This window comes from Brassica rapa, chromosome A03 (assembly GCF_000309985.2).
Source record: "Brassica rapa cultivar Chiifu-401-42 chromosome A03, CAAS_Brap_v3.01, whole genome shotgun sequence".
Lineage (NCBI taxonomy): Eukaryota > Viridiplantae > Streptophyta > Magnoliopsida > Brassicales > Brassicaceae > Brassica > Brassica rapa.
In genome coordinates, this window is record NC_024797.2 from 19,795,695 (window position 1) to 19,822,787 (window position 27,093).

At 31.3% G+C, this 27,093-nt stretch overlaps 4 protein-coding genes across 6 annotated transcripts; 2 read left to right on the forward strand and 2 right to left on the reverse strand.

The window, feature by feature from the left end:
* Positions 1-257: 257 nt before the first annotated feature.
* Positions 258-8,513, reverse strand: LOC103859916 (CSC1-like protein At3g21620). The gene is made up of 11 exons (XM_009137513.3): positions 4,092-8,513; positions 3,113-3,450; positions 2,872-3,021; positions 2,654-2,789; positions 2,470-2,571; positions 2,268-2,387; positions 2,115-2,195; positions 1,694-2,034; positions 1,049-1,619; positions 742-975; positions 258-665 (listed from the first exon to the last, which is right to left on the reverse strand). Exons 2-11 carry the CDS (start codon positions 3,424-3,426, stop codon positions 444-446), a joined length of 2,271 nt encoding a protein of 756 aa, XP_009135761.2. The 5' UTR covers positions 3,427-3,450; positions 4,092-8,513; the 3' UTR covers positions 258-443.
* An 855-nt stretch (positions 8,514-9,368) lies between these two features.
* On the reverse strand, positions 9,369-13,180 carry LOC103859917 (beta-taxilin). Of its 3 annotated transcripts, XM_009137516.3 has the most exons (6): positions 10,911-13,180; positions 10,752-10,825; positions 10,552-10,663; positions 10,384-10,451; positions 10,163-10,303; positions 9,369-9,906 (listed from the first exon to the last, which is right to left on the reverse strand). In XM_009137516.3, exon 6 carries the CDS (start codon positions 9,896-9,898, stop codon positions 9,590-9,592), a length of 309 nt encoding a protein of 102 aa, XP_009135764.2. In that variant the 5' UTR covers positions 9,899-9,906; positions 10,163-10,303; positions 10,384-10,451; positions 10,552-10,663; positions 10,752-10,825; positions 10,911-13,180; the 3' UTR covers positions 9,369-9,589. The 3 variants fall into 3 exon arrangements, with proteins under 3 accessions (XP_009135764.2, XP_033144235.1, XP_033144234.1); XM_033288344.1 differs by having other exon boundaries at positions 9,369-10,303; XM_033288343.1 differs by lacking the exon at positions 9,369-9,906 and having other exon boundaries at positions 10,048-10,303; positions 10,911-13,146.
* Positions 13,181-14,573: 1,393 nt separating this feature from the next.
* On the forward strand, positions 14,574-20,463 carry LOC103859919 (protein DETOXIFICATION 40). Its single transcript, XM_009137517.3, has 7 exons — positions 14,574-16,005; positions 16,128-16,759; positions 19,130-19,186; positions 19,399-19,637; positions 19,733-19,851; positions 19,989-20,075; positions 20,149-20,463. Exons 1-7 carry the CDS (start codon positions 15,688-15,690, stop codon positions 20,212-20,214), a joined length of 1,518 nt encoding a protein of 505 aa, XP_009135765.1. The 5' UTR covers positions 14,574-15,687; the 3' UTR covers positions 20,215-20,463.
* A 2,211-nt stretch (positions 20,464-22,674) lies between these two features.
* Positions 22,675-24,637, forward strand: LOC103859920 (septum-promoting GTP-binding protein 1). Its single transcript, XM_009137518.3, has 5 exons — positions 22,675-23,267; positions 23,516-23,639; positions 23,732-23,828; positions 23,909-23,948; positions 24,025-24,637. Exons 1-5 carry the CDS (start codon positions 22,929-22,931, stop codon positions 24,271-24,273), a joined length of 849 nt encoding a protein of 282 aa, XP_009135766.1. The 5' UTR covers positions 22,675-22,928; the 3' UTR covers positions 24,274-24,637.
* The last annotated feature ends 2,456 nt before the right edge of the window (positions 24,638-27,093 follow it).

The following is a 27,093-nucleotide window of genomic DNA, read 5'->3' on the forward strand; positions in this document are numbered from 1 at the left end:
ACCAATAAAATTATATTGTAGAATATAAATGATTATAAATACTAAATAAAATTTAATTTTTGCGTAGAAACTAAAAAACATCAGTTAAACCGAAACAAAAAAATATTTAAAACCATCACTTAAATTAAAAATTAAAAAGGAGTGAGAATGATTTATATATAAGTAAATTAAATTATTATTTTTTTGTAAATTATAAATTATTACTTTGATCACAAGATTATTCACGAGTTTTTTTTTTTATATTGTTGACCAAAGTCTTACCGCAAACATTTTTTTGTATTGCTCTTTGATCAATCAATTCTTCATCTATACACTGACTTTTAAAGATATTTAATGATAAGACAAAAAGAAAAGAAAATAAATTTGGAAAAAAACTTCTTCCAAAAACCTATAAAAAACATCTGTTAAAAAATACCATTAAACAAATCTCATCAAAAAACTTGTCAATAGGTTTCAAAAGATGAGCCACTAGTATGTCTCTTTGAACTGCGTTTAGTAGCCACTAAATCCGGCGTCTGATCAGCCCTCGGCTCCTCCACAACCATCTCATCCTTTACATTATCCGCCGCCTTAAACACTGGATGCACATACGCGTTTTGAAGAAACGTTTTCAAGTTTAAATTCGGTTCTTTCGTGCGTTCCAAGGTATCTTTAACCATTGCATCCTACGAACAAAAAAAGACATCATCAAGTCAAGACCAAACACACAAAAGAAAGGAGAAGAGACACTAACTACTAAACCTGTAATGGGTATCTGACAAAAACCGGTTCATAACGTCCTTTGCAGAATCTGTGGAACCCTATGGTTAACACAGGAAGTATGAAAAGCAATGGAGTCGAACGAGATGCATGTTTTGTGCTAAGTAATCCCATTAAAAGAAGCTGAGACACGATCAAAGCAATCACTACACGTCTATGAACATCAGGCCAGAACGCTCCAGCACTCTCATACTCTTGGTTATACACATTTATAATCTACAAACGAAGAAACAAAGCTAAGTTAAAGATCTTAGTTTCTTGAGCTTGAGATAGGGTTTAGAAAGCAGACCTGATGACGGTAAACAACATAAGCTAAGGCGAAGAAGACAAGGATGAAAGGAAGGAGAATAGGGCTAACAGCAGCGTAAACAAGACCAAGTATGAAGTAGAGTTGTATCTGCGGTTCACCGGTGTTGAACCCTATAGTTCCAGGATCCATTGCTTCTTCTCTATCTTTCTCAGTTTTCACAAGAAAGAAGTTCTTGAGATGATATATCACCAACGGCTTCAGCCTCAGTATCTCTCCAGCAACACCAGCCCACCCGTCCACCATTATGTAGGTTATAAAGAAAGTGGCTTTCATCGGTATCGACACACCGATAGTCTTTGGGATCTCGGTTGCAGATTGGTTCAAGAAGCTGTCAAGCTGTTGAAGTGCAGTACCGGCGATAATGCTGCAGAGGAAAACGTTTATGAACTGGAACATGTAGTACCTGCTTGCACATCTTCTCTCTAGTGAAGATTTACTTATGAAGCCTTCGAATTTCGACATGAACATCAGTATGCTAGGGAGGACAATTAGGAAGATCTTCAATGCTATACCGGGGAGGAAGCCTTGGATAAACGACTTAATAGCTTTCCTGTCCACAAGACAAAGATTTAACATCAACAAGTAAAAGGAAGAGAGAGTTAAGGTGTGTGAGATTGTTATTACATTTCGATGAGAGGTTTCAAGAACGGAACAGCCTTCTCAATGCCTTCAATGTTGGCTAGTGTCTGCACGAATGCTATTGGGATCATGAAGAAGAAAGTGAGGAAGAAGAAAGAGACGGCTATCACTAGTCTTCTGATAGTGAGGTGGACATAAGGCAATGCAAGATTGTCCCAGTAGATGTCTCTTGGCTCTGGAGCCCATTCTGTAAGCCACTCTGTTGGGTTTCTTGATTGTTGAGTTTGAGCGCAAACAACTGCGCCCCAACGCCTTTTGAAAGATACAAAAGCTGCAGGGACTAGTGACTTTGTGCTGCTTGTTACTTTCTCCTTCTCTTCACTTATCTAAAAACATCATTGTAAAGTGTGATTATGAAGGCAACAAGGTGATCAGACACAATGAGTTTGGATAGGGGGGGCTTTACTTTTCTTGTTAGGCCCTCGATTTTTTCGGTGTAGCAGTCGATTGCATCAACTTCTTCACCCCAACAGCCAAGAAAACCCACCTGGATCATGGTAGTAGAAGGGTTACATTAAATATTCAATGAAAGATAAGATTAAAGATTACTTTCAGTTACCTTGATCATAGGCCTTTTAGATGGATTCCTAGAGTGTTTGTTTTGGTAGTAATCAAGCCAGTTCTGACATTTCTTCCTCTTCTGAACCAATTCAGACAGCTTGTTTGCGTTGTAGACAGCCTGTTTTGTTAAACCAGAAGATGAAGCAAACCAAAAACAAGAATCCAAAACGGATCATCATGAGTCAGATCAAAATTGTAACCTGGTAAGTGAGGTAGTAATCTGGATGATTGACTTTAAAGAAATGCTCAACAAGCTCACTAACTGATTCATCAGGATCTGGAGGAATGTTCCTCACCAGGACCTAGATTAATCAAAAACAAAAGGCATTTAATATTAAAAATGTACAACAGAATAGACCAAGTGATTGAGAATTTGTGTTTAACTGTAAACTGGTCAGGTCTCCTTTGATCAGAAGCAAGAAACTGTAGCCTCATGGAACCAATATTCTTGTACTCTCGTTTTAAGACAAAGCATGTCCAGAAAGTAATCACATAAGCCATACATAAATGCACCCAAAACCTGTTACATATATGATCATAGAATATAATCAATGACAATATATATAAAAAAAAAAATCAAATTCACTGAATAATCTTTATACCTTGATGATCCATTTGGTATATTTGATATAGAGAGTTTATCAATGTCACTGAAAGTTAGGTTCTGTAACTTATCCAACGTCGTGTTGGTCCAGTTAACAGGCACCATTACCGTGAAAGCAAGACATGCTATTGGGAAAAAAATCTTCAACCTGCACTACAAACCCACAATGATCATAATCTTGAACTATCAAACATATTTCAAGAAAAGGGTTTTGACTTTTGAGTGATATGTATGTATACCCTAGTAAGTAAATCCTCAGATAGACGACAGAATCCAATCCTGCGTGGTCGATGAGCTCAGGCTCTGGCATTCTCAGTGCTTGTGGCATCCAGTTCAAGAATTTGATGTAAGATCGAAAATCCAAATTGACAAACTTGCTGGCCAAGCCACCTGTTTTAATGGGGCTACTCCTTAAACCCTTGAGATACCATTTAGGGAAATAAACTCTGTCATTAACAGGTTGAAGCCTAAGGATAGCAAAGGCGATGAAGAAAGCGAATGCAGTTAGAATGTTGATGGCTGCTGCAACTCCAATATCGCTTAGTGTAGCCATGACTTTCAAGAATGAACAATCTTCCTGACAGTAAAATACACAGATAACAACGACGAGGTTTAAGAGCTTTGAGAAAAGAGTTAAGAGCTTTACTCGGGTTTCTTGCAATCCAAGGACTGATTCATATAATACAAAGAAATGGTTTTATGTTGGTTGTGGTTTTTTTATTATAGTTTTTCTTTTTGAGAGATTTGTTTTATTGTCATTCATGATTTCGATTAAAAAAATATTCAACAAAACAAAAAAAACTAGTTTTTGAGTGTATTAATAAATTTTAATGGAAAACCAGAATCCAGATTTTTATATTTTTCAGTAAAAATATATTTTGTCAGAAAATATAATAATTTAAAGCAAATAATTTATATATCTTTTTCTTTTTTAGATAACAATCAAAACACATGCTCGTGCACTTTTTAGTGGTAAAAGGATGTAAATCTATACGTATTTTTGTTTAAAAAATTGTTACAATACTTTGAAATAAGTCACCCTCCAAAATTCTTTTGTAAAACTATGAACTAAAACAATATCGAAAACCAAAATATTAACAACGAGAACAAAAAACAACGAGAACAAAAATCAAAAACTACTCAAACAATCAAAATTTTAGCATAAATCTAAAGATCTTGAATCAACTGGAAAACTTAATTGAGATTAACTTTATTTACCTTCTCAAGAACTTAGCGACGAATCTCGGATTGTTGTTTGTTTCAGTGAAGTCAAACAAAGTTGAGGATGGAAACGACGAAGACGAAACTGCAGACTCTGTTGAATAAGAAGAAGGAGAAGGGTCTTGGATCAGAAGAAGAAATAAAATCATTAATAAAACTAGAATGACAGATTATTTTCTATATGTGTTTTTATTTTGTGGGAAATATATCCAAGATTCAACTCTACTCAGATCTCTGCTGATTCTTACGTTTTGGGTGTTACTAGTAAAATCAATAAATGATAGTATTAAATTAGTTCAGCATGTGTCACCTGGAAAAAGTTATTTTTGTTAAATAATTTAAAGAAAAAATGAATTGTTTTGTTGTTTCAAATGTTCGTGACGATAAATATAATTATATATACAATGTCCGTTACTGTTTCCTTTTCAGTTTCTTTTAAAAAAATTACAAATGGTTATAAAACGTTAGAAGATGATTAATGAAGTTCGTAGAGTAGGGTCTTAGCAAACCAACTTCTAAAACCGATTCTTAAAAATAAATTTTAAGGGGACTGCGATGACTACTTCGACTTATAGTTCATGCCACGTTAACATGTTCATAACGGCTATATTTTATGTTTTCCCTTTTTTCTGACGTCGGCTCTTGTTTAACGTTTTTCGATATTTATTAATTCCCCGGTTCTTTCTTTTTTTATTCATCGGCTTTCAAAAAGTTGAAACAAATTGTCAAAAAGAAAATCACCGTTTGAAGAATGATTTTGATCTTGTATTATTTCAATTAAACCTGTGTTTTTAATTCGTTAATAGTTACAAACAATGAAAACGGAACAGAAACGTATATAGATAAGATAATTACCGACGGCAAAAAAAAGAAGATAATTACCGAATTTATATATGTTGTTGAAACAAATCAATGTATATCGTCATTCTTTTGTCTTTTCTAATAAAGAAAGTATTTACTATGATTTGATTGGCCTGGTAGAGAAAAAAATTTAAGAGATTCAGATTTTGCTTTATGACGTTTATTTGTTATTTTATTACAAATTATAAAAAATATTATTATAATAATTTTACAACAAATAAACTTTTTAAACATCAAAAGACATACTACCACTCATACAAAGAGTTATTCTTGAATTATAGAACAATCAACATAAAAAGATCTTTATAAAATGATTTTGCAGATCTACTTAATGAATCAACAATTTCATTCTAAACCCGAAGTAGGTAGGAAATTTGGAAGGATTGAAATATATGTTGTACCAATGTTATTTCTTTCAGCCCTATTGAGAAGTTTGATCATACATGGAATTTTTCGATCATCAATATCAAATCCTTGTAGTATGTTTCAGAATTTAAATAGCAATGAAAGAAAACTAATTTTATATTTACTCTGTTTATTAAAAAGTGTCATTTTGACTCTTCACTTTGATTTATGCATGGACATTTGATCTCGATCCGAAGATCTGATCCAAAACTAACCCAAAAAATCCCAGTTTGGATAGGAACTGAACCGATCTTTTTACTCTATTGAGCCTTATCGTGGAGGACCTGCGGGCCTTGGACCGACCCGACCCAAATTTGAGATCCGATGGGATATCCGGAATACCCGACTTCAGGTATCTATTAGGTATATATGGATGTTTCAATATATTTTTTGGTATTATGGGTATTTTTTAAGTTTTAGATTTGAGTTTTAGGGTATAGTTTTGGGTTTCGGGTATACTTTAGATTTTCAAAATAATTCGGATAATCAAATAAAATTTTGGGTATTTTCATGTCTTTGGTCAGATTTTAGATAAAAATATTAGATATTTTTCAAGTATTTAAATATTTTCAGGTATTTTTGTGTGTTTCAGATATTTTTTAGATTGGATCCGAACCGAACCCGATCTAGAACCGAACCAAACTCAAAATAAAAAATTCTAATTACCCTATTAGGTCTAACTATCTAAGATCATAATCGATCCGGACCCGACATGATCCGAACTGAACCTGACTTAGCAAATTTTAGTTATCCTAAAAGATCTTAATATCTAAGACTCGAAAGATCCGGATCCGAGGAGATCCGAACCCGAGGACCCTAGTGGCCCTGCCTACTTTAATTAAAAAAATTGAGTAAAATTCATTTGTATCCTTAATAACTACAATTAGTAATAGCTATAGAGAAAAATTAATAATAGTAATCGAGGTTAGAACATAAATTTTGGATAAAAGTTGCATTGAATTTCGAGAATAACATTTTTTGTAATAAGAAAAAAATGTTAAAGTGACGGTTTTTATGAGCAGGAGGAAGTATGTATCATGTATTAAGATTGTAATCTCATAATAATTGAATTATCATTATTTCATATCAATTTATAATTATTGAGTATCATCTTCATATCTGGGCTGCTTAGGAAACTACATTTAACTGTGGTCTTAGTATCTGTAATACACAATTGTTTATGAAAATAACACATAAAATGAAATGATCATTATGTTCACAACATTATGGCAGACTTATTCTAGCCTGGAAAGAATATCCGTCACAATTTCAAAATTTTTAATACTTGAAAGAAAAAGAAGAGAAAATCTGATTCATTTCAGTACAATCAATCAATCATTGCCGTAAGATGCTGAGATTGTCGACGTCGAACTTGACAAATTTATTATAGAAATTTATAAAAATGTCAACTGGTGACGTGGGAATATACATACATACTGAAGCATTAAATAAATTTTAAGTGAAATCCCCACCCCCTAGAAAATCATTTCTATAAATAGCAAACCGCAAACTCTACCGGCCGTAAGGTTGACAAGATTATCGGTTTGGAAGTTACACACGTCCCAATTCCTGGTTAACAAAAGCAGCGTGGATAGAGCAACCACAATATATCTTGGACTGGGATGTAGCTGTGCAATCTCCTGTTAACAAGCTTCCCCACAAAACATAATATATTTCAGTTGTTCACACAAAACCAACATAACTCACACCTATGAGCTTGGTTTATCTTTAACCAGGTTTTAAAATTAGCTGTGTCCAATCCAGGTTTCGGTTCGTTTCTTATAAGTTTTCATATTTTCGGTTTATGGGACATAATGTTCGGTTTGGTTTCAGTTCAGATTTTTAGAATACATGTGAAGAATTGAAGGGTTGATTCTGAAGAATCGCATTTCTAACTGGTTTGCTTTCTTTTGTCGGTTTGATCTGGTAACAAGATTGGATTATTTTCTTTGGTTTAGTTTGATCCAAAATGTTTGATTAAAAAAATATTTATACAGATGACTCTCAAAAACCATATCCGATCCCTATAGTTTCTTACAGTACATACGTTACCGGAAGAAAAACTCAAAAACAAACCAAAAAGTTGTTAACAAAAGTATTCACTGATGAGAATTGAGATAACTTCACACCCCTCTCTTATTGATTACAACCGGTCCAGATTGCTTTAGGTTAACAACTCAAAATCTGAATCTGCCAGTTTCTTCAACTACTACCTGTAGACTCAAATATGCTTGCAAGATTGACTGAGGACACAAGTCTTGGGACCATCACTGCCTTATCCGCCAAATCTTCTGACCGCTTCCACGTTCTTTTCCGTTTCGCTTTAACCTCTGTTTTATCCTCTTCTTCTACTTGGAATTTGACTAAACACTAATCGAAGAGAACTTGGTCCAAGTCGCAAAATACTTTTCTAACGTTTAGAGTCAGACTCTGAGCAGCTTGGTCCAATGTCCACGCGTGTTACATAGAAACAATGCTCTTTCAGCAACCTAACAAACACAAAGACACAACTTCCTTATAGGTAACAACTTACGAGAGAAACACAGAGTTATGATGTCTGAACCTGAAAATGTTAACTGTTGATGCATAGAGCAAGTTGTCGGAGTAAAGAGACCATACAAGTTTAAACTCAACGTCTTGAGTTGCTTCCAAGACTTCTTCTAACTCACCAAGAAACATTACTTCCTTTGAGCTATTCATCATAGGACAATACTTCACAAGGCTCTCTAATAACAGTATGAGTCTTTCTCTACAAACTGAACTATACAATAACAAAGCTGTTGGTGATAAACTGATGAGATACAACATGGAGAAGAAGATGACGTGGCCAACTTCACCAAGATCAAATCAATAGTTTCAATAGTTTATCTTTATTTATTCGATGTTTAGTGGGATTTTTGTTTCCTTAATTAGTGGATGTGTTAGTTGCCCAAGTTGAAGTATTGGTTAGTTAATCTATTTTGTATTTAAGATCAGCTTACGTTAAATGAAGGAGAGAAGAGAAAAAATTGCAGTAAACTTGTCTTTGAAAACCAAAGTGTTCTTGTTCTTGTTTTGAACAACATTGATTGCTCTAACTGGGACCTATCATAAACCGATGCCCATTTAGCCTTGTGGAGAGGAACCAAAGCACGGACAAGGAAGAACTTGTGCTCTTCTTTTAAAGGCAAAGCAAAACCATTGATTATACTTCCAAGAATTTCTAGCAACTCTGCAATGCCATTATGCTTTTAAGCCAAGCTCTTATCCACGAAACAAGCAAGCTGCTCACAATGGTGCTTCTCTATGAAGAACTGATCGAGTTGTCCAATATAAGCAAAGGCTTCTACACAAGCCCTACTCCGATTCCACTGAATTTGCTACTGATATTATTACTACGCTCCCACTGAAAAACCCATTTTGTCTGTTTATAAAAATGGGCCTTTCATTGCTCCCGCTTAATTTTATCCGTTTGTTTTTGAATCATATTAATTTAAAAACGACTTTAATTCCTGGAAAATAAATGAGTATTGATTGACTCAATATTTTTCTAAAGATGGCTCATTTTGTCATCTGTAACTTTTATAGGTCACTTGTCGTAACAACTAATTATAGAGCTTTTGAATTCTCATAAATTAATATTTTAGAAGAGTGGCCAGCGTTTGCAAGTTATTTGGAAGACATCAAAAGTCTGAGAGCAAGTTTCCTACAATTAGAGATCGTCCATGTACCAAGAGCACAGAATACAAAGGCGGATAGCCTAGCACGCAGTGTTAGGATTCAGCCGTCTTTCGTCGTTCACATGGATCAATATCTTCCGGCTTGGTTTACAGAGTCTATATGAATCTGTAAAGTTGACGACAAAAAAAAATGATGCCCCCTAAGCTTATACACTCATGCAATAATCCTTTTGGAAACATGGTGAAGCTCTAATGACCTTATCTGAAGTTCTACATTCGGGTTCTAATCGACTGACAAAAACACTGAGATACTTCCTTATAGATAAGAGGTCCTGACATTTCAATCGCATATTTAAAATGCCACAATTCATTAATTTATGCGTATATAATACGACACAAAATGACATATATAAGTTAGTGCACAAACACAAAAAAAAAAAAACAGAAAGCACAATACATCCTAGAAAACACACAAGGAAACAAAAGTTAAAAAGAAAGAAAGAAAGAAAGAGAGCCAATGCTTCTGAGACAACATTGGATAATCTTAGTTAAATATAAATATGATTAGTTTCAATAATGATTTTCAGGAATGCTTTCTAACGTGGGACTCCAACTTTCATCACTTAGTTCTTTGTCTTCTTCATAAGCCCTGGAGATGTTGATACCTTTCGTGTGACCCAAGATTTGTCTTAGTTCTTCTTTTGTCACCACAACTTTAATCCTCACCACGTTTGACTCTCTTTCTGTTGAGCTTTCCCTCTCTTCTTCCTTAATATTACTCATTTTACCTTCTTCAAATAACTCAACCGGCCGCTCGGTCTCGAGATTATCTTTCTCTTTTCCGCTAAGGTCATTGTTGTGTCCCAGGCAGTTCCCCATTGATATGTCTTCAATGCATATAGTATAAATAAAAAGAGAGAGACATGAAACTATGTGGTTGGTGTGTGTGTATATACAATTGAGAATGAGAAAGAGAGAGAGCACATGCAGAGAGCGTTTTACGCGCCTGAGCATTTGCAATGAGTTTGTGAGGTCTGAAAATTTTCTTCATATTGTATCGTAATTATTGTCTTAGATGTTCTGTCACAACACGGTTTATATTTTATTGAATTATGCAAACTATATAATCAATCTATCACATACGTGGATCGTTATTTTATCATGTGTTTTGTCTTTTCACGGTTGCTTGTGTGACAGTTCAACTACGTTAATTGCTTCCTGGAACTTGGTCGACAAATCTGATCTTAAAGTCTGTTCCTCAGTCGACACCCGCTTGCATTCTTCCTGTTGTACAAGGGAACAACAAGACACTCTATAAGGCAAACCAATTAGAGTACACAAAAAAGAAGAAGAAAAGAATGTACCATCAACATTTTGTTTTGGCGTTGTAACTCTCTACAAAGTGACTCAAGCTTGTCACGGACAGTAATAGCTTAGATAAATAAAGCGGAAAAAAAAACAAATGACTTGCTGGCTCTCAAGAGCATAGAACAACGGACGTGACAATAAAAACTGGTTTCCTAATTTTTTACCAGAATCTCTTTCAGAAATGACTCGTTGATACTTGAGCATTAATTCAAAAAACTCCTTTTCTGATTTGAACATGTTCTTTGAACTCTTACGCTTAGTAATCTCCACTTCCTCCTGTTTTCAATATCAACAACACATGTCATCAACACAGCAGTATAGGCATCAATGATTATGGCCTGATAATAAAATAAAAAGTGCTAACGTGTTTTCTGGGTTTGAGCGAATCCGTTGCCTTGTGCTTGCACAAGTTTGGATGTTGAGTAGACCATTTTGATACTAACTCAAAAAAAAAAAAAACCAACGTTAGTTTACAAAGACGAAAAAGCCAATTAAGAATCTATTAGTTCACATCTTCTCTCACATGCTCGAGGAGGAAGAGGAGGAAGAGATGATTTTTTATGCTCTAAGCTAAGCTTGCTCGAGCCCTTGATTAGGTCATCAACGTCGTCGTCATTACCATCTGTTTCTTCAGACAACGGAAAGGGAAAAGTCCTGGGCTTCTCTGCTTTCTCGATTGGGACATCATCACGATTTTGTTCGTCGGTCACCGGAGGTGGGTCAGCAGCAGCTAGCAAATTCGAGTGCGGTGAGTCCATTTTGCCTCTGGATCTGGTACCCAACAACTAATCTGCTAGCGAGATTGAGAAACTCTCAATTTTACAAGTGTGACAGGAGACTTAGGCAACAAGACAACTGACCATAACTTTTATTGAAAAATAACTTAAAAAACAGACCTGTATCTTCAAAGTTCAACTAATACCAGTATGGGTCAATGGGGGTGGCTACCAATCCAAAGTTCAACTAATACCACTACGGGTCAATGGTGGTGGCTACTAATCGAAAGTTCAACTAATACCAATACGGGTCAATGGGGGTGGGATACCTATCGAATATCCTGGTTCTTACAGGTATTATATATGTTTCATCTAATTAATCAGTTATCCGATTCGATTTGGCTCGAACTATCAGTATATTATACTATTTTTAACCTGAACTTTGTATATTCGATTCAAAATAAATAAGTTATAATATTGAAAAAATGAAAAAAATATTTGTTTTTGTTTGTTTATAGGTTTTAAGTAATTTTGTAATTTGTATGTATGACAAAAAAAATTGTATAAATATCTTCATGTTCCCATCTTAATTAAAATGTGATTTCAAATATAATATTTTTGCATTACTCTTTCCTCAGTAGGCATTGGCATTGCAGTAATAAACTACAAACTAATTTAATCATTATAAAGAAAGGAAAAAAAAAATATTCATGAATTGTTATAATTTAAACATTAAGTAAACGTTTGTATCCGTGCATGAGCACGGGAAAATCTGAATTCAGGGTTTTAATAAATCATAATAATAGGTTAATTTAATTGTTCATATTTTGATTGGTTTCGTTATTTATATTTTGGTATATTGGGTTATCTCACTTTTTGAAATTATTTAGCTCTGATATAATAATTTGTTTTTGAATAATCAAGGGTGTTTAGTGGACTGAGGTCCAACCGAGTAATTCTTTAGGGATTTGTCCACTGGCTCCAAACAGATCCGGCTGTTTGTAATAGGAATTAGATATTCATGTCACCTGGTCAAACAAGTATACTTAAGATAGTAGGTTTCGAATCCAGAGTGCTTAACACTTTTCAAAGCATGTCATATCACTCGACCATGTTTGCGTAGTTAAAATGATATAAGAAAGTTAGCGCTTAAACATCACTTGGTTGATTTCTACGATTGAATTAAAAATGTTATATATCTAGAATAATAACGTCGATTCTAAACATTTTTTTAGTTAACATATCTTTTTCTTATTAACATAAAAAACAGTTTGTTTGTGCTATCTTTTAAGTATTTGCCTTCTATAAGAAATATGAATACTATATTATTTTTTAATACAAACATAAAATATATTAACAGTATAAGTATCTTAAAATTTTGAATAATCTACACTATAATATATTTAATATTGTGAATCATCATATATAAAAACCAAACCTACGATGTTTTTATGAATAAAGTAAGTTTTTGTTATGATCATCCTATGCGGAAATCTAAATTAATAATTAAAGTTTATAAAAAAATCCAGATATTTTTAGTATTTAAAAATTTCATAGGTGACCAACTTAAACGGTGAATATAATTTTGTTTGAGGGGATTTTTTTTCCTTGTTAAAAGACCAGGCAAAAAAACAATTTCAACTCGTCCACTATCAATGGAATATAAAGATAAAGGCAAGATATGATGCTTGCATGTTGACCATAAAACCATTGGAAACAAATTTATTTGGAATTACATCCAGTAATTTTTTTTCTTTTGCTGGACCTACATTTTCTTCCACTAATTTCCTTTACCACATTATATAACTAGTTAGATGTCAAAATAACTATATTCGGCTATTGCGTTCACAAATGTTGTTGAAGTCTTAGAATTTGGCTAGTAGAATGATTGACTTTAATCAACGGTCGTTACTCGTTAGACTAATGGTTTAGTGGAAAGAGTGGATCTACTGTGTTTTTAATTCGATTTTCATCGAGAAGAATATCATATCATCATGTATTAGCATCGGCTGATTCTAGGTCTCGGGGAGATTAGGATTTGACCCAAACTCATCCCTATTAACAAAAACTAGATTTTGACCCGTGCAACCGCACGGGTGTTTGTTTTCACATTTCTATACATAAATTATTGTTTCAGAACATAAGTGGTATATATTTTTAATGTTAATTATATACTTAAATATTTATATAACTATTTCAAATAAAATAATTTTATAATTTACATGTTATAATTAATTAATTGTTTAAACCGTATGTATTTACCACTTCTTATTATATATTTATCTTATTGTATTTGCATTTAGTTATTAAGCAAATTAATATATTAATGAAAAAATATATTTTAAAATTATTTTGTATTTAGTTATGCTAAATTCGGACCCGTCTTTCAAAACTGGATTTCTTTTTACCAATATTTTTATGCTCATTCATTTTAGATAATTTATTATTGTATATATAAAAGTCTAAGATATGTTAATTTTTAGACATGTATTATATAGTTTGTTAATTTTAAGCTGTTTTATCATCATATTATATTTTAAATATATAGTTTATATTTATGAAAATAAAATTTATAAATTTATCAATTGAATATAATTTTATCATATTTATTTTAGTATAATAATTATATTTTAACATGATCATGACTATAAAGTAGATAAAATATGATATAATTTATTTATTTTCATTTTTAAACGATAACTTAAAATACATTAAGTTATTGTTTAAATATTTTTACACAGATTTATTAGAATTTTTAAAATATAATATATAAATATATTTATATTTAAAATGAAAATATATTATGATTAAAGTAGTTACAAAGATTTTATATTATTAACTTTAAAGAAATACATGTTAATTTTTATACATGTATTATATAGTTTGATAACGTTAACCCATCTTACCAACATATTAGATTTTATTTTTGAACATAAAGATTTTATAATTACGAAAATAAAATATATAAATATATAAATTTAATACAATTTTATTATATTTAGCTCAATATAATAATTTTATTTTAATATGATTGATTATGATTATATAATAAATAAAATATTATAAATTTTTTTTTATTTTAAATTTTATATAACTGAATATATTAATGTATAATAATATTTTAAACTAATTTCGAAATTAGCAAAAATATTTAAATATAATTTTGAAAATGAAGATCTTGTAAAAATCTTTTTAAACAGATTTGTTAGAATTTTAAAATAAATATATTTATATTTAAAATGAAAAGATATCAAAAGATATTGTGATTAAAATATTTTAAAATTTTTATTTATTATTAGTCTGAACTAAAATGTAATATGAATTTCTATGAATAGGTCCATTAGGTCCATTTTTTAAAAAATCACACATGAATCAAGGTTGTGACTTCTGTTTTAATATATAAGATGTAATTAACAAAAAAAGGAATGATTAATTTTTGTTAATTTTGCTAATAGAATAAATCAGAATACCTATTTAAGAAAAACTTGAGGAAAATTGTGAGCTTGTTTTATTGGGAAACATAAAAGAAATTACAATATATGAAAATTTCTTCTAAATTTTTTGAAGGGAACAAATTTTTCTTGTAAATTAGTTTTTTTTCTCTTATTTTTAATTCTACTAATTATAGTTTGACTGATTTTGCGTTATCATATGCAAACATAACATTTACGGATGATAGTTGTTGATGTTTTAAAACAATTATAAATTGTATTACTATCAACTTCTACAAAATAAAATAGTTATTTTTTATATTTTTGACAGCGAGTTGTTGTAGATAAATAAATAAAAATAAAATACATAAAAGCAATCTTTATTTAAAATAATATATATATAATAAACTAAAATTAAATTGTATACATCAATTACAAATATATGAATATATTTTTATTTTCTAATTTATGTTTTCTAACTAGTATCAAAAGTTATATACATAAGAACTTTATATTAAAATATTTTCTATTAAAAATAAACAATACTTTTTAAAACTAATATGAATACCCGTAAAAACAATTTATTCAAACTTATATCTTTCTCTAAACTAAATATTTAAAATAAATTTAATATTGTTATTTATTATTTTAAATGATAACTTTATTATGATATAATATAATTATTCTTTTAGAAAATATAATATATTATTATCATTAATATAATATTAAAGTAATGATGAATCTGATAACTAATAAGTCATAATTATTCTGCAAAATACATCTATTTCTAATCGATGTTTTAGTGATACAAATCATATTATTTTGAAATCACATTATCCGCCAACTTTTGTATCTACATTCGTAATTGCTGTGTTTAAGGCAGTGAGACCCGTAGCCTCCAAATTAATTGAACATGTAGAGTCTCAACTAAGTGATAAATGGAAAAAAGGAAAAAATTATTGTAAGAAAATAATTTACGTCGACTTTTACACTCACAGAATCATGCCTCGGCAGAAATATCTGACTAATTAACAAACAAAAAAAACATCATCAAGCGAGAATCACAAGTGTACATATAGCCGCCACTCGCCACCCTCCAAAACACCAACACTTAAACTGACACAGACAACACATATCCTTAAGCGAGAATCTCATGGACTCGTCTCAATACGATGTCGTATACCAACCACTTCTCCAGCCTCAGCTTTCTCCGTTGCCGGAATCCAACAACGGCGAGTTAGAGAGAGTGCTTTCCGACTTAGAAACTCCCTTGTTCCCCCGCCTCCGTAAAGCCACCATGATTGAATCCAAACTTCTTTTCAAGCTTGCTGCGCCAGCTGTCATCGTCTACATGATAAACTACCTCATGTCCATGTCTACTCAAATCTTCTCCGGTCATCTCGGAAACCTAGAACTAGCTGCTGCTTCTCTTGGAAACACAGGAATACAAGTCTTCGCTTACGGTCTCATGGTAACAACATGATCTTTTAGTTATGTTTTGCGATTATAGGTTTTTGTAATAATATTGAAGTTGTTCGTTCAAAATAAAATAAAAATAATTATTTTGAACTTCCCAACTTTGAAAATACGTAGCTTGGGATGGGGAGTGCAGTGGAGACGCTGTGTGGACAGGCGTTTGGAGGGAGAAAATACGACATGCTCGGCGTTTATCTCCAAAGATCCGCCGTGTTGCTCACGCTCACCGGCGTCCTCCTCACCATAATATACGTTTTCTCCAAACCCATTCTGCTTTTCCTTGGAGAGTCTCCGGAGATCGCTTCCGCGGCGTCTCTCTTCGTCTACGGCCTTATCCCTCAGATCTTCGCCTACGCGATGAACTTCCCTATCCAAAAGTTCCTCCAGGCGCAAAGCATCGTTGCTCCGAGTGCTTACATTGCAACCGGCACTCTCTTCGTTCATCTTCTCCTAAGCTGGCTCGCTGTTTACAAGCTCGGGTGGGGTTTACTCGGGGCGTCTCTCGTGCTCAGCCTCTCGTGGTGGATCATAGTGGTGGCTCAGTTCGTTTATATTGTGACGAGTGAACGGTGTCGTGAGACGTGGAGAGGGTTTAGTGTGCAAGCGTTCTCGGGGCTACCTAGTTTCTTTAAGCTATCTGCCGCATCCGCCGTGATGCTTTGCCTTGAGACTTGGTATTTTCAGATCTTGGTTCTTCTCGCCGGACTACTCGAGGATCCGGAACTTGCTCTTGATTCTCTCTCCATTTGGTAAGTCTTTTCCAAAAATATTTTCTTAATATATAAATATTTTACTAGTTCTTGTTATAAATAGGAAAATTAAATGGTTGGCAGGAAAATGAAAGAGGAAAATCATCTATATATAAGAAAAATTCATTTCCTTCTAAAAACCTTTTCGTGTTAACAATTTTTAATCAATATCTTTGTTACTTTCTTCGTAAAAGAAGATTGACAATAATATTCCATTATTTTAGACATAGTAATACTCTCTTTTTTCTTCCAAAAAGACAATCATATACTATACGTTACTTTATTCTATGCTTTGGCATAGCTAGCTCTTGAACGAAGCCAAATAATCTTATTCTGTTATCTTGAAATTCGACGTAATTAATACGTTGGTTATAGTCTTTTCCGATGAATGATTCGTCAATTCTTTTAGTATTGTCAATTAGGTACGAAAAGAACATAACATAACTTTTGTACGAGTACAAAGTGAAGTTTGGTTGTAGCTATGAAATTATTTACTTGGAGTCGTACATAACATTCTTTCTTCGTCCAATGATCGGTTACTTGCATCTTCGTCTTTGTTTTGGGCTATATTATACAATAGTCTCTTAATTTGATTTTTCTTTTCCCATCAACCTATTGTGCTTGGGGTGTCGCACTATCATATTTTATTCGTCCCAGGCTCTTTCTTTCTCCATTACCAAACAGAAGGAGACATTCTCTGCAGGGACTTGTACCAAATCTTGATCGCATTCGCACCATTTTTATGTAGAAGTTAATTTTTGAAAATTTAAAATTATGTATTCACGCATACAATGCATATGATGGTTTATATAGATATAATTGCTTCAGGTTTTACTATATTTTTGTCATAGCAGGATTCACTATATCATACACTTTTTCTGTTTAACAGGATATTTTATACTCTTTCTATTTTTAGAAGATAATATATTTAATAAATATTAATTTCAAAAAGATGAATTATAAATTTTAGTGGTGAAAATTTTGCCTGAAGTTTTCTATGCATTTTTTGTTAGGAAATAATGGTGAACTGTAAACTTTCAGAACAAAATATTATTAATTTAAATTTATGAAAATAAATAATTCCAAAAAATATTTCATTTATAATCAACTTTAATATATTTTTAATATGTAATTATGTATAATTAATACATATTTTATTAACAGAGATAATATTATTTAATATATTTCATCTCCTCATCAAAACACTATAATACTGATGTGTATATATATATATATTTATATATTTATTTATCATGATATTCAACATAAATATGAGAAAGCTATGGAAATGTGGTTTGGAAGAAGATAACTAAGTTTTTTTATAGATTCACAAAATGTCTATAGATTATGAGTAATACATTGTAGAAATGAGGCAGAGTTTCTTTGTAAACATGTGTTTTTTTTTTTTGAGTAAAATTTAACATTCTTTCAAAAAAAAAGGATTCATCATTAAAATGTATGTTTATAGACTTTCTGATGAATGGTTTAGAAATCATTTGACAACCCTTTTTTTTTTGGACAACCTCGACAACACTTTTAATATTGTTATTCGATATATGAAAATCACATACCAAATATTTTTGTAGGAGTACAAAGCGAAGTTTGGTTGTAGTTATATGAAAGTTAAGTTTGTAGGAGTACACTTCTGCTACTAACATAATCTAAGGCCGCATCATATTTCCTCCATTTTGTCTAATTTTGTATATTAGTATTTTTTATGTTTAAATATATAATTTTAATTTTGAAGTTATCTACTTGGACTCGAGCAATCATTCTTTGTTCGCTCAAATAACCGATTAAAAAATGTGCATAATCTCCTTTGTTTGTTGAAGATATTATACAAAATTGTTTTTTTTTTTGTCACCATTATACAATATTGTTTCATTAATTAATTAAATTAGTTTTCAAGTAACTATTTTAGTAGGTGGAACGAGGCGCAAGAATCATGCCGACTTATGTTATCCACATAGATACAGAGTTTCTATGCTAGATTATGTTTTAGGATAGAATTTTATTTTCTTGTAAAAAAAAATAGGAAATGTATTAAATTAAATATTTGGAATTAGATTTACATAAAAATTATAAATACTCAGTTACTAAAAAATAAATTTTAAATAGAAATTAGAATATAATATTATTAAAAATTAAAAATTTGATTTTATGAGATTTATTATAGTTTAAAGCGGCTTTGGCTGAATTTTTTTTAAATAAAATATAAAATTCTCAGTCTCGTAGTTTTATATAACATTCTAAGTGGGTGTATTTAAACTAGTATTTAAAATATTTTGGAAGAATTAAATATTGTATAAAGAGAAGCAACAATGTTTTGTAATATTTTTGCTCGATTTCTTACTATATTTGTTTATCCAGCATGACGATTTCAGGATGGGTGTTTATGATCTCTGTTGGATTCAATGCAGCGATAAGGTCTGTGTTCCAATCTCTCGATTTCATTTCATCAATTTAATTTATACAGAATTGAAAATGCCTCTATCTAAAAATATTCGCCCAAAATATACAAGTTCCTACATTTTACAACCACTCAAATATGCTAAATCACACTGAACCTGATCTCTTTTTTTTTCTCTAACTAAAATTGAATAAGCCTGTAAAAATAGATGCTATTGATATTGATCCAGTGTAAGAGTGAGCAATGAACTTGGAGCTGGGAATCCTAAATCAGCAGCATTTTCTGTAATCATCGTTAACATATATTCGTTCATCACATGTGTGATCTTAGCTATAGTAATTTTGGCTTGTCGTGACGTTTTGAGTTATGCATTCACTGAGGGTGAAAAAGTATCAGCTGCGGTTTCTGAACTATGTCCACTTCTTGCCTTAACACTTATCTTGAATGGAATCCAACCAGTTCTTTCCGGTAAAATCTTTTTATTTCTTTTAACACCGCAATATTACAAATCAAAATAGAAGAAATGTGTGTTTAAGAAAAATATTTGAAAATATCTATTCAAGGTGTTGCGGTTGGTTGTGGTTGGCAAACGTTTGTGGCAAAAGTCAACGTTGGATGTTACTATATTGTTGGAATTCCTCTTGGGGCTCTCTTTGGGTTTTACTTCAAATTTGATGCCAAGGCAAGATAATTTTTTGCTCATTCATTTTAAAACTCAAATACCTACATTTAGTTATTCATTTTATCCAGTGATCCTCGTACTAATAATGTTACAAATAAACTACTAATCACACCCTTCAAATTTTGATGGTATTTTAGGGTATATGGACGGGAATGATATGTGGTACGCTTATACAAACCGTTATATTAGCGTGGGTCACGTTTAGAACGGACTGGACAAAAGAGGTAAACTATGCGTTTTCATATGTGTTCATTCATTGATTTGAAAAAAAAAAATCGGACGTTATGTTTGTTTTAGGTGGAAGAAGCTTCTAAAAGGTTGGACAAATGGAGCAATATAAAACTAGAAGTGGTTCCCGAATGATGCAAGTCGATGTAAATTTGGTAACCAATGTGAACCGATTGGATCCATTGGTTTAACGAAAATCGATGCAAATGCTCAAGATAATCGGTGTACTTTTTCTTTTGGGGCAACGGGGAAATGTACTATAGGACTGTATTTTATCTTTGATTAATTTATGTGCATGCTTGCTTTAAAGTTAAAACAAAATAATAAGTTGGTAATGTATTTTGTATGCCAAATTAAGATGACCATTGCTTTATATCTTTGATTCTTGCCTCTTTTTCTTATAAATTACTGTCAACTTATAATCAACTGATATTTTGTTGGATTATGAATCATTCAATGTTCCTCTTTTCAAATATGGTGCAATTTGGTTGAGAATTTCCAAATTTTGACTGAAAAAGCAGAAGCTGCTTTTCCTATACACGGGCCTAAGAATGTCTGGCTGTAAGAAAACTGAAACTATGATATATTAAGCTAAGTACCCATATAATAATTTGAGCCCAGTTCGTTTGCGTTGAGACTTGAGACAGAAATTTTTTTGGAGTTGATATAGTCAGTATCTGATTTGAGGTTATCTCTTCTCTCCACACAATGAATCTTTCTATTCTCTATCCGCCAGAGTTAATGTCGAATTTCCTCCAAATTTCAAAGAAAAAAATCCCACTTACCCCATCTATTGATAGTAGTGCATATATATGTTTTTATATAAGCTTTTATCTGGAATTTTAGAAGCCATGTTTATCGTGTTTAATAGAAAGATAACAAACTATTATAAGAATTTGAAATATATAACCAGGCCCGATCCTTATCTAAAGTTGGCAAAACATTGGCTTTAAGTCAAAAAATATAAGCAATATTTTAAAAAACTATATGTAGCTTTGATGGTTAAACAAGAGAAATTAGTCTTCTTTATATTTTGTTCAAACCACACCACACACATTTTTTATATATTTTTTCATTGGCAACATTCTGACAAACTTTGAGCTTCCTATGAAGACAACATTCTGACAAACTTTGAGCTTCCTAAACATTTTTGGGACGGCATGAACATAGTAAAAAGGTTGAAAGACAAATTCTTGTTAGTTAGTAGACTAACTGTCATTTTTCCATAAAAATATAAATTCTCGGTATATTATATGTACCATTCTCATAAAACCTTAACGAAAAAAAGGACCAGAATCACTAAAAACTATAAACATAGTAAAAAACTGAACAAGACAATAATGGTCGCCACGTTACATTGGCGTCGTTTCTTGTCAACAATTAAATACCTTGGACAAGCAAAGGACAAGCAAAGCATCGCCACTGACATGATGAAAGATGCAATTCTTTGATTTTGAAAGCCTAATGCAGTCCCCAACTTTAGTAAATCATTCAATAACGAGAGAAGTTAGCAGCCATCAAGCGTTAGTACATTTAGGTTTTAATAAGTACAAAACAAAGCCACGGTGGTCGGAGACATGTCTTTGAGTTGGCTACTTTTTATTATGTGGTTTTTTAATTCACGTGGGTCTCAATTATTAACCAAAATATATATCATCATCTGTACCAACATTTTATAAATCGAATTAAATCAACATCATTTGATTTTCCAGTTTCATAAGTTTTGTTTACTCTTATACTATATTTGATTATGTCGATAGAACCTTGAAACTTGTTTTTCATTCTTTCCATTTCAAAAAGATAAATGTTTTAGAAAAAAATTTGTTTCACAAATATAGATATTTTGTATTTTCTATAAAAAAATGTAGACTTTAAAACAATTAATTGATTTTATTAAATTACTATTGGTTAAAAGATATTAGAAATAGAAATTGAAAATTGCATAAAACTATACATTTATTATAATGATTAATGCATTTTCTTCGTGTGTGAAAATCTACCCTCGTGAAACAGATAGAGTATATATCACTTCAACTTGTGATTCAGTATATCGAAATTAGAGGAAGAAACCCAAACTTGCGTAATCAATCGAAAAACATGGCTCACATCAAAGCCCGTTCACAAAAAGAAAAACACATAAAAAACATGGCTCACATGTCACATGTGGTACATGAAGAAACACATCATCATTGCATGCTTTGTTGCTAAATCTGAAATGAACTCATTACATGAAGACACACATCATTCATTAAATCTTGTATTTTTTTAATTTAATCAGTTTAATTTTAAAGTCAATTCTACTTTGCAAATACCTTGAGAACTGAAAAGATTTATCAAATGAAAATATTCAAAATGATAAATAGGTATCTAGATGATTGTAATTAAGATTAAAATATCCTGAAATTCAAACATTTTAAGATATACAAAAATCTGTAATTTAGATTAGAATGCATGACTAATAAAAATTAAAGGTCAACGTAGGCCCGAAAATGTGTAGTGTGATTTGTGGTCGTCACATCCAAGAAATCTCCACCTCTCTCTCTCATCTCGTTGCCCCCACACATGTGTCAAAAAAATCAATAAAAAATAACAAATAATATTTTGAAAAAAAAGCTTTGAAGTGTCGTCCCCTCCGAAAAAGAGGAGGAAACACAGAAACCTAGAAAGCTTTCCGTATATTACCTCTCTCTCCTTTCCTTTTTCTTTCATGGCCAAAATGGAATCAATCAGCTTCTCTCTGGCCATCACCAGATCTTCCTGAAGCTATCTTTTGATTCTGCATCTTCTTCTTCTTCTTCCTTCTTCCTTCTTTTAGTTTATATTTTCCCTTCTTCTCTTAATCAATCGAAATGGCTCAATCCTGCGTCAAGATCGCTCGAACCAACAATCTCAGGAACCTAGTGAACCGTCGTGTATTGATTCTCCGTCGATTCACGCGCATTCTCTTGAGCAGAATCGTCCCTTGCGCTCCCGGTAAATCACAGAGTTATCTATTGCTGTCACGCGCCGCCACTCCGTCTCCGAGTGTCTCTCGTTCTCTGCCTCCTCCGGTCCCCCACGTGGACGGTGAGGTCGCACGCCGCACATCGGTACATGACCACGATAGCAGCAACAGATCGGACTCTGATCTAGTTTCTCTGAAAATAAGCCTCTTAGGTGATCCAGAAATTGGAAAAACTTGCTTCCTGGTTAGTTTTACATATACACATTCGATCTCTCTAGGTCATTACTATTTTTTTTAAATTGATGGTTAATTGGTCATGTTTGTTTACATGTTTGCTGCATTTGAGATCGATCAGTCAGTTGCATTGATCACTAGCAAATCACTGAAATTAAAATTTTTAATAGCTAAAATGATTAACTTACATACATTAAAATTTGCGACAAGAAAACAAAAAAAAAAAATTATTTGAATTGGTTGATTTTGATTGTGAAGGCGAAGTATGTTGGTGGAGAGAAACAAGTCGAAATGAGAGAATTGGAGAAAGGGATCCATTGTACGGACAAGACGTTATCCATGGGAGGAGCTCGCATTTCCTACAGTATCTGGGAGTTACAAGGTTAATCTTCTTCTTCTTTTTCTTCTTAACACCCAATTAAATGTTGAATCCATTGCAATCTTTGGAGGTTAACTAGAATGTTAATCAAACAGGAGCTGAGAAATCACGGGATCTAGTCCCCACGGCTTGCAAGGACTCTGTAGCCATTCTCTTCATGTTCGATCTCACCAGTCGTTGCACACTTAACAAGTATAATTACTGTTTGGCCTTATCAACATGTAACTTTTGATTTAATTCTAAAGCTTCTTCTTATTTTTATGATAATGCAGTGTGATTAGCTGGTATCAACAAGCTAGAAAGTCTAATCAGGTGGGATTTTAAGACAACACTAATAACATTCTCAGTTTGGTCTTTCCTTAATAAAACACTTTATGTTTTTATGCAGACGGCGATTCCAGTTATGGTAGGAACAAAGTTTGATGAGTTTATTCAGCTCCCTATTGATCTGCAATGGACTATTGCTAGCCAGGCGAGAACCTATGCCAAGGCGCTAAACGCGACGCTCTTCTTCTCGAGTGCTTCTTACAACATAAACGTAAATAAGATCTTCAAGTTTGTGACGGCGAAGCTCTTCGACTTACCATGGACGGTGGAGAGAAATCTCACCATCGGAGAACCAATCATCGACTACTAGCATCTTCCAAAACCTATTTGTAGATATATCTAATATAAAACAAGTGAATCCGATGATAGTTTCTTTTGTTTCATTCACCGCCGTGGGGTTGATTGGAGCACAGTTTCTAGCCGTCTTTAAAGCGAAATGGAGAGATGAGGCGGAGATTTCGCCCGCTTTCTTCTGTTTTTTTTTTTTAATAAACAAAAAAAAAGGAAAAACAGAGAAAAAAATGGTATCGAGAGAAAAGGAACATGATAAGAAAAAAAGAGAGAGGGGTATTGTGGATTTTTCTTATTCACTTTGTAATGTTTCCGCATTCGATTACCGCTGGAGAATTTTGGTTCCAGCAAATTCTAAATAGTAAATATCATTTCGCTTTTGAGTTTTTTTCCTTAACCTAAATAGACTACAGAGTTCATGCTCTCAAGTGAGGAGTGAGGAGCTGGACAATTTATGTACGTTGTAGTTAAGAATGTGTGTTTCTTTGACTTTGAGGCATGATGTTAATTTATTCGAGGATGGGAGGGTTTCCAAAGTAAAATTCAGATTTCTCAAATTTTCAATCTAAACTAATTTTTTTCTTTGCGGGAATTGTTTGTATAAATAACTTGTTCGTTACTATTCATTTTATCTATACTATTATTTGTGAATTAAATTTTTAGAATCAAGCTCTCACGTTAAAAATTAGAGTGGTTAATATCGTTTATACCTTTAATGAATGAGATATATAACTAACTAAAAAATAAAAACGAAATTTAATTTAATTTATTTGATTAGATAATTGATTAAAATTAATAATAGTAAAAATTATCTAAAATCTGAAAATATAATTTTAAAAAGTCTTTTACTAAAAAGTAAAAACATGAATTATATAAGTAAATACTAATCAAATAAAATTCTTAATTATATAATTAAAATAGAATATTGAATTATTCAAAATCTAAAAATATAATTAAAAAAGATAATTTTATATATATATATATATATATATATTGTATTGTTATCTGAAAAAATATATTTTAGTAAAACGTTAAAAAAAAATTATATAATTAAACATTAATCAAATAATATTTTTAATTATATAATTAAAAATATAATATTAAGTTATTTTAAGATTTATTTTAGTATAATAAATATAGTGTAGAAAGAACTTTTCAAAAATTATGAAAATGTTTAAGCCCGCCTCGCGGACAAAATACCTAGTTTCATAATATAGTTTGTGCTTAACTAAAGCGAAAATTAGGAAAACATTTTTAATTTGGTTATTAAATCTATACAATTCAAATCAAAGTTATAGATTATACTTGATTACACAATATAATAAATATAAAAAGTCGTAAGATATAGAAACAACTTATATATTGAAAAAGAAAACATTTCTAAAACAACAAAAACTATAATCCATACAAATGTGGGCAAATTGCATAAATATCACTTTTCTAATTACGAAAATTTAGAAGCTACTCCGCTAGTTTTACCTCTAAAATGGTTATTAAGAATTGTTTTTAAAATTGATCTAGACGATGTATAAGTGGCAAACTGGGCACAAAAGAAATTATCTTTCCTAGGTAATTTTTATAAAATAAAGTCTAAACGGCACCTTAACCTAATACTTTACAGTGAGCATGAGAGCATCTCCAAAAAAATTCATACTTTCAAATATGAACTTTTTTGTTCTCCAAATTTATTTTTTTAAATTTTAAATTTAGAATTTTGACTACTTAAAACTTTAAATTTGAAGTTTCATTTTTTGTTTGCATTTTAGTCCTTATAATTAAGTATATCACATTTATAATTTATAAGTATTTTCTCATTTAGCGTTTTAATCCTTAAAAATTATATCTCATATATATTTCAAATTTATTTTTATAAATTCAAATTTTACACATAAAATTAAATAAAATGTTTAAACTAGAATTAGACAACAAAAATATTATAAACAAAACTTAATAAAATGTTTTTTTTAAGATACATGAAGACAAAATTATTACATAAATTCAAATATTATAACAACACCAATAATCTTGTAAATTTTCTCCAAGACTTTCAAAATATCCCAAATATTGTCCAAACAAATTTTGTGTAACCAAAGATAGATCATTATAGAAATAATTTTATGAAATAATATGGTATTTTGCTTGTAGTTTAATATTTAATTGTATTTCAATTTATAATTTTATATTTTAGTGTAAGATTTTATTAATTGATATTGCTGTCATATTCTTATATATTTGCTAGTTATTTATAATTTTGAATGGATTTACGTTAATTATGATAAATTTAAAGATCATAGTGTAAAATACAAATAATTTTGAAGTTAAGTATGTAATTTTGATTTTGGAGAAAAACACCATGAAACTTTAAATATAGAGTTTATAAGACTTTAAAATAGAGAATTTTTTTGGAGATGCTCTAGTTAATATTTAGTGATTTTTTTGTACATTGGGAAAATCCACTTATAAAAGTGCTCCATTTTTTTTAAGCTTAAAAATCTATATACTATTTTCAAAATTACCGAGCTCTCATCGTATCCCATCTTCACATGTTTTTGCACATCACATCCAATAGTTTCAGTTGTCATCATTCTGTAACGGCTAAACGATAAAACAAAAAGGTCTACTTCATTTGGCGTTTGCCATTCTCACGCAAAATCAAAAGTGGTCAAGTTCAACGAACATACATAACATTCCTTCTCTCTTTTATTTTGGTTTGTATTAGGGTTAAATATTAATAACTGATGCATCAACTGCTCCACTTTAACAATTTAGGTTTAACTATTTAATTATTCTTTCAAAAAAATCAGATGGCCACATCATGATAACGTTTCTAGAGGATATT

What these genes read in the sequence shown, in the direction of transcription:
- LOC103859920 (XM_009137518.3), top strand. Translation starts at nt 22,929, where the DNA reads ATGGCTCAATCCTGCGTCAAGATCGCTCGAACCAACAATCTCAGGAAC. An exon ending in TTGGAAAAACTTGCTTCCTG is followed by an intron (nt 23,268 to 23,515) that starts GTTAGTTTTACA and finishes TTGATTGTGAAG; the next exon opens with GCGAAGTATGTTGGTGGAGA. An exon ending in AAGCTAGAAAGTCTAATCAG is followed by an intron (nt 23,949 to 24,024) that starts GTGGGATTTTAA and finishes GTTTTTATGCAG; the next exon opens with ACGGCGATTCCAGTTATGGT.
- LOC103859916 (XM_009137513.3), bottom strand. Translation starts at nt 3,426, where the DNA reads ATGGCTACACTAAGCGATATTGGAGTTGCAGCAGCCATCAACATTCTA. An exon ending in CTGAGGATTTACTTACTAGG is followed by an intron (nt 3,022 to 3,112) that starts GTATACATACAT and finishes TTTGTAGTGCAG; the next exon opens with GTTGAAGATTTTTTTCCCAA. An exon ending in TTGTCAGATACCCATTACAG is followed by an intron (nt 666 to 741) that starts GTTTAGTAGTTA and finishes TTTTGTTCGTAG; the next exon opens with GATGCAATGGTTAAAGATAC.
- LOC103859919 (XM_009137517.3), top strand. Translation starts at nt 15,688, where the DNA reads ATGGACTCGTCTCAATACGATGTCGTATACCAACCACTTCTCCAGCCT. An exon ending in CTTGATTCTCTCTCCATTTG is followed by an intron (nt 16,760 to 19,129) that starts GTAAGTCTTTTC and finishes TTGTTTATCCAG; the next exon opens with CATGACGATTTCAGGATGGG. An exon ending in AATCCAACCAGTTCTTTCCG is followed by an intron (nt 19,638 to 19,732) that starts GTAAAATCTTTT and finishes TATCTATTCAAG; the next exon opens with GTGTTGCGGTTGGTTGTGGT.
- LOC103859917 (XM_033288343.1), bottom strand. Translation starts at nt 11,145, where the DNA reads ATGGACTCACCGCACTCGAATTTGCTAGCTGCTGCTGACCCACCTCCG. An exon ending in TCCTCTTCCTCCTCGAGCAT is followed by an intron (nt 10,826 to 10,910) that starts GTGAGAGAAGAT and finishes TTTTTGAGTTAG; the next exon opens with TATCAAAATGGTCTACTCAA. An exon ending in GCCAAAACAAAATGTTGATG is followed by an intron (nt 10,304 to 10,383) that starts GTACATTCTTTT and finishes CTTGTACAACAG; the next exon opens with GAAGAATGCAAGCGGGTGTC.